This window comes from Suncus etruscus, chromosome 11 (assembly GCF_024139225.1).
Source record: "Suncus etruscus isolate mSunEtr1 chromosome 11, mSunEtr1.pri.cur, whole genome shotgun sequence".
NCBI lineage: Eukaryota > Metazoa > Chordata > Mammalia > Eulipotyphla > Soricidae > Suncus > Suncus etruscus.
In genome coordinates this window covers 4,272,195-4,287,038 of record NC_064858.1, presented here as the reverse complement: position 1 = coordinate 4,287,038, position 14,844 = coordinate 4,272,195, and the positions used below count along the sequence as shown (strand labels likewise).

At 58.8% G+C, this 14,844-nt stretch overlaps 1 protein-coding gene across 1 annotated transcript in view; it reads left to right on the top strand.

The window, feature by feature from the left end:
* Positions 1–14,415, top strand: part of HERC2 (HECT and RLD domain containing E3 ubiquitin protein ligase 2) — a 110,604-nt gene extending 96,189 nt beyond the window's left edge. The window contains 22 exon segments of the mRNA XM_049782721.1: positions 286–417; positions 1,195–1,353; positions 1,453–1,568; positions 2,123–2,248; positions 2,462–2,617; positions 2,713–2,828; positions 2,930–3,128; positions 4,411–4,625; positions 5,305–5,482; positions 6,410–6,571; positions 7,196–7,287; positions 7,376–7,515; positions 8,187–8,374; positions 9,005–9,202; positions 9,667–9,750; positions 10,591–10,732; positions 10,832–11,026; positions 11,921–12,033; positions 12,131–12,321; positions 12,735–12,840; positions 12,937–13,149; positions 13,939–14,415. Coding sequence (XP_049638678.1) covers positions 286–417; positions 1,195–1,353; positions 1,453–1,568; positions 2,123–2,248; positions 2,462–2,617; positions 2,713–2,828; positions 2,930–3,128; positions 4,411–4,625; positions 5,305–5,482; positions 6,410–6,571; positions 7,196–7,287; positions 7,376–7,515; positions 8,187–8,374; positions 9,005–9,202; positions 9,667–9,750; positions 10,591–10,732; positions 10,832–11,026; positions 11,921–12,033; positions 12,131–12,321; positions 12,735–12,840; positions 12,937–13,149; positions 13,939–14,211 — 3,494 coding nt within the window. The 3' untranslated portion in view covers positions 14,212–14,415.
* The last annotated feature ends 429 nt before the right edge of the window (positions 14,416–14,844 follow it).

Genomic DNA, 14,844 nt, shown 5'->3' with positions numbered 1-14,844 from the left:
TATATATACACACACACACACACCATATAATGTATGGTATATAATCCTGTTGCTGCCCTATCCATCCCACCCTTCCGGAAAACCTTCCTGCCACCTCACTTCCTGAAGGACGTGTCCAGGCCAGGACGGGGTCAGATTGGTGGATCCCGAGTCCTTCCCGCCTGCCCTCTCGCAGTCCCCTGGTGTGGGGCAGTGTGTGGCCATATTGCCCTTTGCCTGGCGTGAAGGGCTCTGCCTGGCTTCCAGAAGGGTGCCTAGCACTCACCTAGAGCCACGTCTCTGCAGGCCGGGAGTGGTCTGATTGGTCCAGTGAGCTGCGCATCCCGGGGGACGAGCTTAAGTGGAAGTTCATCAGTGACGGGTCCGTGAATGGCTGGGGCTGGCGTTTCACGGTCTACCCCATCATGCCTGCTGCAGGTGAGTGCTGCCCTTCATGCAGTCGACCCCGTCACGCTAGCCCTTCACAGGCTACAACATCCTGTGGTCGTTCCCAGTCTACCCCATCATCTGTCCTTCCCAGTGACCCTGTTACCCAGCCCTTCACAGTGGACCTCGTCATGTGGCCCCTCACAATCTACCCTGCCATCAGCCCTTCATACAGTTGACCCTGTCATCTGATGTGAAATGGTGGGTTGTGTGTCCCAGAATCCCCAGAGAGGGAGAGGGAAGTCCAGGTAGGACAAGAGATGTAGGTCCGACAGCCATTCTGACACAGGAAATGATCCACACATGGTTGGGAAGGAAGAGCAGGCCAGAAACTCATACTGCAAGCTGTTCACCCACAAGCCAGTCTCTCCCCAACGTGGAACCGTGAGCCAAGATGGCAGTCCCCCTCCAGACCACCTCAGTAGCCTTTATTGTGATAAACAACCCCACCCCCAAATGGAGGGAGAAAGCCAGATGAGGAGGCAACGGGGAGACATCTTTTCAATAAGAAAACCAAAGGAACCAATGAGAAACATCTAGTTAGAAGGCAATATGAGGACTGACCCAAAGGCCTCTACCAACAGTCTGTCCCATCACTACCCCCTGGCACCAGGCATGGTGTGGCGGACACCATCTCTTCCACTCCCCATCTGGGCCCACTCACGGCTCTTTCTCTCTTGCTGCTCTGCTTCCTCGGTCCATGTCACCAGGGCATGGTCCCATGATCAGCATTCCGACAACAGGGGTCTTGGGGGGCTTCTTCCTCAGGGCCCAAGGACCTCCTTTCCGACCGCTGTGTCCTGTCGTGCCCATCCATGGATTTGGTCACATGCCTGTTGGACTTCCGGCTCAATCTCGCCTCTCACCGGAGTATCGTCCCCCGCCTAGCAGCCTCCCTGGCAGCCTGTGCCCAGCTCAGTGCCCTTGGTGAGGGTCCTCTCCCGCCACGCTTGTGCCATCCTTTTGGCCCCACAGCCCAGGGATGTGGTCCTTATTCATGCGACCTTTTGTATGTGTGTGTTCCAGCCGCCGGCCACAGAATGTGGGCCCTGCAGAGGCTGCGTAGGCTGCTGACCACAGAGTTCGGGCAGTCGATGAACATCAGCAGACTACTCGGAGATGATGGGGAGACCAGGGCACTGGTAGGGAGCTCAACCACCAGCCCCAGTGTGCCCCGGTGGGATTGTGAGGTCCCCGTAGGCCTTTGGGACCCTGGAGTCACTGAGAACGCATTGGAGAGGCTTTGGAGAAAGGCAGCCTCCTTCCCACGTGCCTGACATGGCCCCAGAGCCAGGCCCCCATCTGGCTCAATGCCCTGCTCACTTTGTTTTGATGGAAGAACTCTGACCTCCCAGGGTCGAGGGAGGGGGATAGAGTGCAGAGAGTATTTGAGCCACACCCGGAAGTGCTCAGAGATCCCTCCTGGCTGGACTTGGGTGGTTTTAGGATGCCGGGGATCGAACCCTTGTCAGGTGCCCTTCCTGTGCTGCTATTGCTCCCCATTTTAGCATCTTCTATGCATTTTCTTTTTTCACTTTTTTTCTTTTGGTTCTGATGTGAGATGATCAGCCCAGATGTTTGGGAGGGTTTCGGGCCAGCATGTTGCTAATCCATCTTAAAGGGGGATGCAGAGGAGCAGGTCCTTCCTCTCGCTCCTGTCTGCTGTGCTCAGGCTCCTAACCTGGCTCTTTCCCAGAGCTTCACGGGCAGTGCCCTGGCCGCACTGGTGAAAGGACTCCCCGAAGCACTGCAGCGGCAGTTCGAGTACGAAGATCCCATCGTGAGAGGTGGCAAACAGCTGCTGCACAGTCCCTTCTTCAAGGTGATCTGGGGGGGCCGCTGTGGATGCTTGAGACCAGAAATCCCGCCACCTGGCTCCGGGCTTCAGTGTTAACATCCCTTCGTGCCTGGGCAATGGGCGTGGCCGTGGCTATGGCTTTGACCCTGAATTGGAGCCCCGTCATGGGTGATATAACTGGGGGGTGGGGAGCAGTGTCCGTTTCTGAGCTTCCTGTGTTGGCTTCTGTGTCTTCAGGTGCTGGTGGCCCTGGCCTGTGACCTGGAGCTGGACACGCTGCCGTGCTGCGCGGAGACGCACAAGTGGGCCTGGTTCCGAAGGTACTGCATGGCCTCCCGCGTGGCCGTGGCCTTGGACAAGCGAACTCCACTGCCCCGCTTGTTTCTCGATGAGGTACTCACAGCAGCAGCTCAGGAATTGTCCCCACCATGCCAGACGGGGCTGAGATGCGTTTTCTCAGCCTCAAGACTGAAGGGAAGTGTCTGTAGGTGGCCAAGAAGATCCGCGAGCTTATGGCCGACAGCGAGACCATGGACGTGCTCCACCAGAGCCACGACGTCTTTCGGAGGGAGCAGGATGAGCAGCTGGTGCAGTGGATGAACAGGTGGTTGCCCCGGGCGGGAGGCCAGGCCCGGGAGGTGCCTGCTGGGCTGCATACGGGTCAGGGGATCAACCCTGGTCAGCGGTGACTTCCCGTGGGCACAGGCGACCGGACGACTGGACGCTCTCGGCTGGTGGCAGTGGAACCATCTACGGGTGGGGCCACAACCATCGCGGACAGCTGGGGGGCATCGAAGGTGCCAAGGTTAAAGTCCCCACCCCCTGCGAGGCCCTGGCCATGCTCCGGCCCGTGCAGCTGATCGGGGGAGAACAGACGCTGTTTGCGGTGACGGCTGATGGGAAGGTAAGCATTCCTGCTGGGCCCTGGGTCCTGGGAAAGGTCTGAGCAGGCGAGGCTGCATGGTACTGGGTTTTGAGGATTCGCTCCCAAGGTGGAGCAGGGCTTGGGATCCAGAGGAACACACTCAGGGATCTACTCTTTGCATGCCCTCAGACGTGTTCTCCTCTCCTGCTGTTTTGTTTTCAATTTCATGGCTCCCTCCAGTGCATTGGGATCGTTTGCATGTTGTGAGCTGGTAGATGTCTTCTTCTTCAATTTTTCCTCCCAAAGAACAGAACCCCTGCCATGTAGAGATAGTTGATCATTGTAAATGGACTTTGCAATCTAATGACTTTATCCTGTTTTGTTTTGTTTATGCCACACCTGGTGGTGCTCAGATTACTCCTGGCTCTGTGCTCAGGAATCAGCTTTACTGGGTTCAGGGGACCCTATGGGATGCCAGGGATTGAACCCTGGTTCGAGCTCTGTGCAAGGCAAATGCTCCCCCCACTGTGCTATTGCTCTGGCCCCCTTATCCTGGATTTTAAGGTTTCTGTTCTTTCTTTAGCGAGCCAGGAGCCGCAAATGAATTTTGTTCCTTCCTGTACTGGATTTAGAAATCGGGTATTTTGTGGCTCTGGGGGCCGAACCCAATAGGAGTCCGTGGTTACTCCTGGTTCTGTACTCGGGAATCACTGCTGGTAGGCTTAGGAGACTAGATGAGATGCCAGAAATGGAACCTGGGTCAGCTGTGTGCAAGACAAATGCCCTCCCTGCTGTACTATATCACTCTGGGCCCTATTACTGGTATTCTAAGTAACAAACAGAAATGCTGCCGAGAAGGCCTTATTTTGGTGTTGATAAGGCTGGCCACTCTCATCGCTACCCATGAACTGTTGGGGTCGGAGGACCCATTTGCTGTTCCCAGGCTAGAACCAGAGTCTCCTGGAATTTAGAGTTTATTTATTTTTGTCTTTTGGGCCACACCCAGCGACGCTCAGGAGTTAATCTTGACTCTGCACTCAGAAATTGCTCCTGGCAGTCTCGGGGGACCCTATGGGATGTCGGGGATCGAACCTGGGTCTTTCTCAGGTTGGCCATGTGCAAGGCAAAGCCCTACACTGTGCTATTACTCCGGCCCCTGGAATTTAGAATTTGCAGTAGCCTTGACTCTTCCTTTTCGTTTTGGTCAGGTGTGAGTCGAATACCAAGCATGCCCGGGATCGTAAATGCCCGGTTTCACGGGTGAGTCCGAGTGGGTGTCCTAGGGTGTGCTCTGATTCCTGCATGTTCCCTTCCCTCGTAGCTCTACGCCACGGGGTACGGCGCTGGTGGCCGGCTGGGCATCGGCGGCACGGAGTCCGTCTCCACCCCGACGCTGCTCGAGTCCATTCAGCACGTGTTCATCAGGAAGGTGGCCGTGAACTCGGGCGGGAAGCACTGCCTGGCGCTGTCCTCCGACGGGGAGGTCTACTCATGGGGCGAGGCCGAGGATGGGAAGCTGGGCCACGGCAGCCGCAGGTACCTGGACGGGGCAGCCGACAAGCACAGGGCCTGCCTGGGTTGTGCCCTTCCCACTTAACCTGTTCACAGTCCTGCAGACAATCCCCCCGAGCCCCGGTAGGGGACAGAGAGCCAGGAGTCAACCCTGAGTCCTTCTGGGGGTGACCCCAAAACATAGCGACAAAGAGAGTTGCTCCAGCATCACTTAGATGTGTCCCGGGCTTACACATCTCAAAGCTCACTCACTGTTGGTCGTCTCTCTGCATTTCAGGCAGTTTCTTAGGAAGTGACAGGTGGGCTGAGTGTGACAGCCCAAGAGAGGCTCCGTTGTGCAGGAGAAGGGAACCGAGCTCTGTGACCTTAGTTGGGGCCTAGCTTTGGGACTTCACGTTCTGTCCTGGTTCATTGGACAAAGTCATGTTCTTTGAAAGACGCTGCTTGGGCATTGAAGCAGGAAAGACAGTTGCCTGCTATTCCCAGCTCTGGCCTTTCTGAAACTGGCTGTGGTCTCCGGTTCAGCCCTCGTCCTCCTGCTGGCAGATGGGCAGTGAGTGTGACCGGCAGGCGTGCGGTCCCTGGCCCCCCTGGCGTTTTGCAGGAGCCGGACTGAGCACCATGCTGGGATGAAGCGAGCCGAGTTGCTCTGGCGGGCTGTGGGACTGAGCCCGTGTCAGCTACCTCCGTGTCTGTCTTGCAGCCCGTGTGACCGCCCGCGGGTCATTGAGTCTCTGCGGGGGATCGAGGTGGTGGACGTGGCTGCAGGCGGCGCCCACAGTGCCTGTGTCACCTCTGCTGGGGACCTGTATACGTGGGGCAAGGGCCGCTACGGCCGCCTGGGCCACAGTGACAGCGAGGACCAGCTCAAGCCCAAGCTGGTGAGCGGGGGGGCTGGGCTCTGGCTTTGTTCTTAACAGCAGTGCTTAGGGAATTGAGCGATGCTGAGATTAGATTCGGATCTTGGGGGGACAGAAGTGAGAACTCAGCTGGTGTGTCCCCTAGCTGGGGACTCCAATCCTAGTGCATGGGATTGAAAAAGAACTTTGTCTTCTAGAAAGTTTTGGCATCTGATGGACACACTGTGGGTGGGCAGTTCCCCTAGAGCCCAGGCCCAGAGGGAGTACTCAGGCCTGTCTACCTGGACACTAGGCAGGAACCCCCTCACTTTCGATGGATGTTCTTCCCTTTCCTTACAAGCCTGTGACCCCAGTTCCCTGGTGTGTAAACGTGAGGCAACTCACAGGCTGGTGCTTCACTTTGGGGACCCGGAGTTCTTTTTTTTTTTTTTTTTTTTTTTTGGTTTTTGGTTTTTGGTTTTTGGGCCACACCCGGTGTTGCTCAGGGGTTACTCCTGGCTGACTGCTCAGAAATAGCTCCTGGCAGGCACGGGGGACCATATGGGACACCGGGATTCGAACCAGCCACCTTTGGTCCTGGATTGGCTGCTTGCAAGGCAAACGCTGCTGTGTTATCTCTCCGGGCCCAGACCCGGAGTTCTTTCCCCAGCACTGCCTAGTTCCGAATGCTGTAAGGTGGGGCACTGGGCTCTGATACCAAAACCTCAAGTCCACACAAGTCACCTGGAGCGACCCCAGGTCTCCTGCTCCCCCCCCCCCAAAAAAAACAAACAAACCAAAAAACAGAAGAACAAACCAGATGCAGAAAGAGCTTTCAGAAAGGGGCTGGGCACTGGCGACCAGATCCCCACATCACACCAGGGTGCTTCTGGGACAGACAGACGCCATCCTTCAGGTCTGTAGACCCTCCCCTGCTGCCCTCACAGCCCAGGCCCCTCCTCTCCGCAGGTGGAGGCGCTGCAGGGCCACCGTGTGGTCGACGTGGCCTGCGGCTCTGGCGACGCGCAGACCCTGTGTCTCACGGATGATGACACCGTCTGGTCCTGGGGTGATGGGGACTACGGCAAGCTGGGCCGGGGCGGCAGCGACGGCTGCAAAGTGCCCATGAAGGTGTGTCTGTGATTTGGGCCAGGTGCCCGACCCCCTGCACCTTCTCTATGGGTGATTGTGGGTAGTGGGGGACCCAGCTAGGGAGCCGCTAGTCCTACTGTGTCCTGGCTGTGGGCTCACCCCGCCTCGAGCCCTGGACCCCCAAGGGGAGAACACATAGAGGACAGACATGAGGGGAGCAGGAACTGTGGGAATAAGGGCTGTCCTGGGGTCAGGGCTCTTGGTTCTGGGGCTAAGTGTGCAGGTGCATCTGGTTCTGGCCTGGCCAGATGGATTCTCAGGTTCTGGGCAGAAAGGAACCAGGGCTTACTCGGGCTCCCTAAACCTTTGCTGTTGCTTCCCCATGTGTACCTCGGGGTCCTGCCAAAATCACTTGAGAGGGGGCCCTGGACTCAGGGAACCCAGAGAGAAACTTGCTCAAGAGGAGACCTTGGGTTTGGGGGAACCCAGAAAGAGGAACTTGCTCTAGGGGGGAGTCTGGATTTGGAAGGAACAGACCCTCACTGAATCCAGGCCCCATGGGGGCTGCACTCTGGGTCTCTCGACCCCTGCAGCATGAGCCTGGGCCTGGTTTCTGGAGCCCATCCCACCCCAAGGCGCCCCCTGATTCTCCCTCTCCCCCAGATCGACTCACTGACGGGGCTCAGTGTGGTCAAGGTGGAATGCGGCTCTCAGTTCTCTGTGGCCCTCACGAAAGCTGGCGCCGTCTACACATGGTATGTAGGGCTCGCTGGGAGAACGCAGATGTTCCGCCTGCTCCTGCGCACCCCTGACCTGGAGGGGGCCTCTGTTCCTCCCGCACAGGGGCAAAGGCGACTACCACCGGCTGGGCCACGGGTCTGACGATCACGTCCGGAGACCCCGGCAGGTGCAGGGCTTACAGGGGAAGAAGGTCATCGCCATCGCCACCGGCTCTCTGCATTGCGTGTGCTGCACAGAGGATGGTGAGGCCCGGATACAGGGGAACTGGGGCTGGCATCCAGCTGTGGGGGGGGAGTTGGGCTGGGAGCTGCTCTGTAGCAGTGAAGACCCTCCTGAGTCTGAGCTGGTTGGCCTCTGGCTGTGATCACTTGATTGTGAAGTGAGCAGCAGCTTGGCCTGAGATGCTGTCTGGCCTTGGGTGGGCCCACAATATGGGGGATGTCGCAGGTGACCTGTTTATGACCACCTGTCTTGCCCAGGGATGCAAGACTCTTTGACACCCGATTTCCTTAGTACAAAGTCCCAGCCTGGGGGCTCAGAAAACCCCTCAAAAGGGGAATTTGGTACCCCAGATCTGGGGCCCCCACCGTCCTGTCCTAAGATCACAGCATTCTTGAGTTCCGGATCCCCCATTGGCAGGAAGACTTGGCTGGGGTCTCCTTGGCCCCTTCTGACCCTTCCGAGCTCCCCATAGATTCCTCAGGCAGAAGCATACAACAGCAGATATGGGGGAGGCTCTGGGAAGTTGGGGTATATCAGCCCCCATTGCCAGCTGCGAGAGGGAACAGCTTCGGGGAGGTGAACAGGGCACCCCGGGATTCTTGTCTGCTGTTCACTGCTCTGCTATGGGCCCCTCACTCAACATCTTTTCCTTGGTCTGGCCATGAGCTTTTCACCCTGATGCTCCCTGCAGGAGAAGTGTACACGTGGGGCGACAATGATGAAGGCCAGTTGGGCGATGGCACGACCAATGCCATCCAGAGGCCCCGGCTGGTGGCCGCCCTGCAAGGGAAGAAAGTCAACCGTGTGGCCTGCGGCTCTGCACACACGCTTGCCTGGTCCACCAGCAAACCTGCCAGCGCCGGCAAGCTCCCCGCTCAGGTGGGGGCCACTCCCCAGGGAATGTTCCGGATGCGTCGGGTTCCTCTTGCCACGGATGGCAGCACTGGTGGGATTAGGCGCATGGACCTTGCATGGTCAGGAAGCCGGGTTTGAGCCCTGGCACAGTGGGGACAGTAGGACTCCCCCCCCCCCCCAGCCCTGCAGCCTTGGTACCCCTGAATGCTACTTGGGACAGTCCAGTGGCCCCAATAACCTAGTGGCCCTGAGGAGCACTGCTGGGGAGCATTCAGTCAAAAAATGAGCCGAAAGTTCAACCCCTCATCTTCACTGGGAATCAGGACCATCTGAGTGAATGTTGCTGGGGAGAGATTTTTTTGTTGTTGTTTATTTGTTTTGGGGCCATACGGGCAGTGCTCCTCAGGGCTCACTGCTGGCTTTGCACTCAGGAATCATTCCTGGTGGTGCTTGGGGAACCCATGGGATGCTGGGGATCAAACCCGGGTCAGCCACATGAAGGCAAATGCCCTCCCCACTGTGCTAAGGCTCCAGCCCCATCGTTGGGAAGCTAAAGAGTCCAAATAAACGAGGCAGGGATGGGCGCGTCCTGGTGTCTCCCACCGCTCGGCTCCTGCATGCCCGGTGCAGACCTGAGGTCCGGCTGTGTTGCAGGTGCCCATGGAGTACAACCACCTGCAAGAGATCCCGGTCCTGGCACTGCGGAACCGCCTGCTGCTACTGCAGCACATCTCCGAGCTCTTCTGCCCCTGCATCCCCATGTTTGACCTGGAGGGCGCACTCGGCGAGGCGGGACTCGGGCCCTCTGTGGGCTCCGACACACTCCGTGGGATCCTCATCTCCCAGGGCAAGGTACCGAGGGCCCCGGGGAGGCCCTGCATGTGCTCTGCCGCCGCCTAACGTCTCTTCTCTTTGGCCCTTCTTTGGTTTGGGGTTTTTGGTTTTGGGGCCACACCGGGTGGTGCTTCTGTGCCCAGGTGGGGCTCAGGGGACCTTCTGGGGGCCGAGGATGGAACTTGGGTTGGTTGTATATCAGGTAGGCATCCTCCCTACTGGCTGTCTCTCTGGCCTTGTTAAGAAGCAACAGGTAGTGGGCACTGTGTCTTCTACTTTGCAAAGCTGACTATCTCTGGCCCAACACATGCCAGGCAGGAAAGAGAGCCCGGCAGCACACACGGTCCCTTGTGTATGGAGAGGAAGAGCTTGGGCCATGCCCCACAGGGAGCCAGGGCAGGCTTGTGAGGGCCGGAAGAAACTTGGGTGGGAGAGGACAAGTGCCTGGGAGCACTAGGGCTCACGCTGTCCTCACATTCCAGGAGGCTGCCTTCCGGAAGGTGGTGCAGGCAACCATGGTGCGGGAGCGCCAGCACGGCCCAGTGGTGGAACTCAACCGCATCCAGGTGAGGTGCGCGTGGCGTGGCCCTGCCCAGGCCTCTGTGTGTGTGTGTATGGGCAGGTGGGGGGCAGGCAGGGCTCCCTGCACTCAGGTTCCTTCCTGGGCAGTGAGAGGGTTGATGGAGGCCACCCTGCTTGCTCCCACCATGCTGCTGGCCGGGGGCATTTCTACACATGTGTGTCTGATATGCGTATCTTGAAGGAGATCCCAGGATGGAGATTGTCCCTGAGTGGCTTTCCCACTTTGAACAGGGCCTCAAATGCTGGGTGCTCCCATAGGAGCCAGTGAGTCCCAGTGGCCCCTGCTGAGCGGTGGTGGCCTCTAGCCGCGCTCTCCAGTGGGTGCAAAGCTGCTTTATTCCCTGCCTGGAGCTCGGTCCAGAGTCTCCACATATAGGTTGACGAACAGGTGCAGCTGGTGCCTCCTGCCCTCTGCCTGCTGAGCTGCCTCAGCCTGACTCTGGGGCTTTATGTGCTGAGAAGGGTGGGGGGGGGAGGCCGGGCTGGGGAGAGGCCAGATGATCTTCATCTGTGGCGGCCTTTTGCCTCTTCCCCTGCCAGTGAGACCAGACCCTGAGTCCCACAGGGTCATGTACCTTGGGGGTGTAAGCAGACAGGGTCCACAGGGTTGAGGTGAGCAGGAGATGAGCCTCAGGGAGCCGCCAGCAAGCGGGGCCCCGGGTTGGCACTGGCAGCCGCTCCGGCCACCACTCTGTACCTTCCTGTGACCATGCAGCGTCAAAGCAGCCTCCTGGTGATTGGGGAGCGGTGCTGGGTGACAGGGTCCTCTGTGGCCCTCAGCCGGGCCCCTTCTCATCAGCAGTCGCTCCCCCATCTCTGCTCAGGTGAAGCGTTCCCGGAGCAAAGGCGGCCTGGCGGGCCCCGATGGCACCAAGTCGGTGTTCGGGCAGATGTGTGCCAAGATGGGCTCCTTCAGCCCCGACAGCCTCCTCCTGCCGCATCGTGTCTGGAAGGTCAAGTTTGTGGGTGAGTGTCGGGGGGCCGGTGTGGGGGAGGCGGGGGGGGGGCACTGCAGGCTCCTCCCTGCTCCCCCAGGTGACAGCGCTGTCACCCATGTTCCCACAGGGGAGTCTGTGGACGACTGCGGCGGGGGTTACAGCGAGTCCATCGCTGAGATGTGCGAGGAGCTGCAGAACGGGCTCACCCCTCTGCTCAGCGTCACCCCCAACGGGCGCGACGAGTCGGGTGCCAACCGCGACTGCTTTCTGCTCAGCCCCGCCGCCCGTGCACCCCTGCACACCGGCATGTTCCGTTTTCTGGGTGCGTGTGCGTGGACGGTTGGGGGCGCGTCCCTGAATCCCCCTCCAGCCCCTGCCTAGAGTCCAGGATGATCTGCAGAAGGCCTGGAGCCCGGGAAACTGCACCCGCGTGCCTGAGACCAGCTCTGCTCTGTGGCTCATGAACAATCCCTTTACCCTTCATCTCCCCCCACCCCCACTCAGTCCCTGTGAAATGGTAGGGAGTGCATTCCACAATCCCCAGAGGGGGAGAGGGATCCCCATGCCCCAAGTCCAGGTAGGACAAGAGACACAGGTCCGGCAGCAACTCTAACGCGGGAAATAATCCACATCTGGTTGAAAAAGAATAGCAGGCCAGAAACTCACACCGCAAGCTGTTCCCCCACAAGCCAGTTGCTTCACCACATGGAATCTTGAGCCAAGATGTCACCTGATCCTTCAGGCCTCCTGAATAGCCTTTATTTGGAAAAACAAAGCCCAACCCGCAGGGGAGGGGAAAAGACCAGATGAGGAGGCAATGGGGAGACATTTTTTTATTATGTTAAACCGAAGGAACCAATTGAGAGACATCTAGTTAGAAGACAATTTATGGACCGATCCAAAAGCCTCTACCAACGAGTCCCCCTGGAGGGATGGTCCCGGCATCGTGGTCCTAGGTAGCTGGGCAGTTCCCCAGACTCTCATTAAGAGCCAGTGAGGTATATGCTGGAGGGCTAGGGGGTGACTCACTGGACAGAGGGTGTGAGTGGCAGGGCCTGGGTTCCAGTGCACGCTGTATCCTCTCTCACCCTTTTCTGTTCTTCTGAGGATACCTGTGTCTTGCATATCACCCTAGCCTTCTCCATCCCCCGACACCCATCAGCTGCTCCATTCTCCAGGCCCACCCACTCATCCTCTTCTGCCCTCCAACTCACAGGCGTCCTCCTGGGCATCGCCATCCGCACCGGGAGCCCCCTGAGCCTCAGCCTGGCCGAGCCTGTGTGGAAGCAGCTGGCAGGGATGAACCTCACCATCGCCGATCTCAGCGAGGTGTGTGCTGGGCCTGGACTGCCAGGCTCTGCAGGGGTCCCCGTCTCCGAAGGACCTGATCCCACCCTGGCCTCCCTTCTCCCCCACTGTTTGCCAGGTGGACAAAGACTTCATCCCGGGGCTCATGTACATCCGTGACAACGAGGCCACGTCGGAGGAGTTTGAGGCCATGAGCCTGCCCTTCACAGTGCCCAGCGCCAGTGGCCAGGACATCCAGCTCAGCTCGAAGTACACGCACATCACGCTGGACAACCGCGCCGAGTACGTGCGGCTCGCGGTCAGCTACAGGTGCGTGCAGGCTGCATGGGACAGGTCTGGAGGGAGTTGAGCTTGCATTTTCCCGCAGGGATCCCCAGGGTAGGTGCTCTTGGGTTATGTGGTACACCTGGCTGGTGCTCTGATCTTGGGAGTGACTTCCCACCTGTGCTCTGCTGGGTGGTTTTCAAGCTTTCTCCCTGCCTGGCTGGGTGTCGTGTGGCACTCCGGTTGGCTTGCTGTGGTGTGGGTGGTCTGCCCTGCCCCTATGTCTGTGTGGACAGAGCAGAGGCCAAGCACGCATCCTCGCTATGGTTCTGGTCTTGGCTCTGGCTCTTGGAATGGCAGCCTGGAGATTCCGTGAGATTTCTGGCCATTCAGCATTCTCAAGCCAAAGCCCCAGTTCGTACCCCTCACCTCTGAGTGACCCATGGCCTCTCTTCTAGGCTGCACGAGTTCGACGAGCAGGTGGCGGCCGTGCGCGAGGGGATGGCCCGGGTGGTGCCTGTGCCACTCCTCTCCCTCTTCACTGGCTACGAGCTCGAGACCATGGTAGGCCAAGGCCCCCTGGGGACCCCCATTCCCTCCCTGCCAGCTGGCTGGCTGACACCCGGCCTGAGGCACCCCTAAGATGCATCTGTCCCACAGGTATGTGGCAGCCCGGACATCCCGCTGCACCTGCTCAAGTCGGTGGCCACGTACAAAGGCATCGAACCGTCGGCACCGCTGGTGCAATGGTTCTGGGAGGCCATGGAGTCCTTTTCCAACACGGAGCGTTCGCTCTTTCTACGCTTTGTGTGGGGCCGCACGCGACTGCCCAGGACCATCGCTGACTTCCGGGGCCGTGACTTCGTCATTCAGGTGAGTGAGGGTGTGGGCGGGTGAGGGCAGAGAGGCCCATCCTTCTTGCCAGGAACCTCTGGAGCCGTGCGGTTGAGGACCATCGGCTGCTCTGGGGACACAGCTCAGGAGAGTGGCAGTCGCGTATGCCTGCATGTAGGAGCTCGGCTACATCCCAGAACCACAGGATCAGGTCAAGGGGACGTGGAGTCCTGTGGCCCAGGACCAAGCATAGCCAGAATGGGTGATCCACAGTTGAGCATCACCAGGAGTGCCTGCCCTGTCCTAGCCCCACAGTCCCCCCCAGTCTCACCACACGGAGCTCTGCATTCATGTGCGTACGTGTACACACACACACACACACACACACACACACACACACAGTCCCCCCCAGTCTCACCACACGGAGCTCTGCATTCATGTGCGTACGTGTACACACACACACACACACACACACACACACACACACACACACACACACACACACACACACACCCCAATTAGGTGTGTCCCTACATCTCCCTCTGTCAATGGGCCCCCACCCACTGGTGGCTCCAATCCTCCCTGGAGACCCAGCGAGGGCCTTCCTGGGGGGACCCAGCTGGAGCCAGAGGGTCACCTTCCCCACATTGCCGCCATGTACGAGGCCCCAGGCTCACACCCCAGCACCACGAGGGCTCATTGTTCTGGGGGGGGGGCCCTCCGGGGAAGTCAGAGGCACATGGTCTGCCCGCACCTGGTGCAGGAGTCTCTGAGGAGGGTCCGGGCCCTTGGCAGACGCCAGCCACCATCCTCGTCTTCCACCCGCAGGTGCTAGACAAGTATCACCCTCCGGACCACTTCCTGCCCGAGTCCTACACCTGCTTCTTCCTCCTGAAGCTGCCGCGCTACTCGTGCCAGCAGGTGCTGGAGGAGAAGCTCAAGTACGCCATCCACTTCTGCAAGTCCATCGACACCGACGACTACGCCCGCATCGCGCTCACGGGCGCGCCCACCGCCGGCGACAGCAGCGATGACTCGGACAACGAGGACATGGACTCGTTCGCCTCCGACTCCACGCAGGACTACCTGACCGGGCACTGAGGGCTGGCCCGGAGAGGGGAGGCCCACGCGTGGACCCGTGTGTAAATGTTCCTATAAATACCGACCATCCCGCCCTGCCCCCAACCGACTCCGAAGCCTTTTTACCGCGGTGCAATAGATAACGGCTCCTTTTTATTTCAAGCGTCTGCACTTGTCTCAACTGTACATTGGACAGACTGTAACAATTAAATCGTATTATAAATATTTCCACTCGTCTTACTCTGAATTCGTTCACGAAACTTTTTTTGTTTTGGTGGGGGAGGGAACGTGCAATGATCAGTGTTACCCAAAGGTGTTCAGAGGGGAGGGGACCCGATTCCCGCTGGAAGGCACGGGCTGGATGCTGACTCTGGGGGAGCAGGCCCAAACTGGAGGGCGTTTGCTAGAGCCTTGCCTCTAGTATGGCTCGTGACCTCTATATTGTCTGTGCCGACATTCCAGTTCCCCCCAAATAAAACATCTGTCAGAGACTTGTTGGCTGTTCTTTCTTGCGCCATTCTGCTGGCCTTGGAAGCTGAACTTGGTGTGTGTGTGTGTGTGTGTGGCCTTGGAAACTATACTTATGTGTGTGTGTTTGTAGACCCTGAACTTGGTGTGTGTGTGTTTGTGTGTGAACTTGGTGTGAGACCCTGA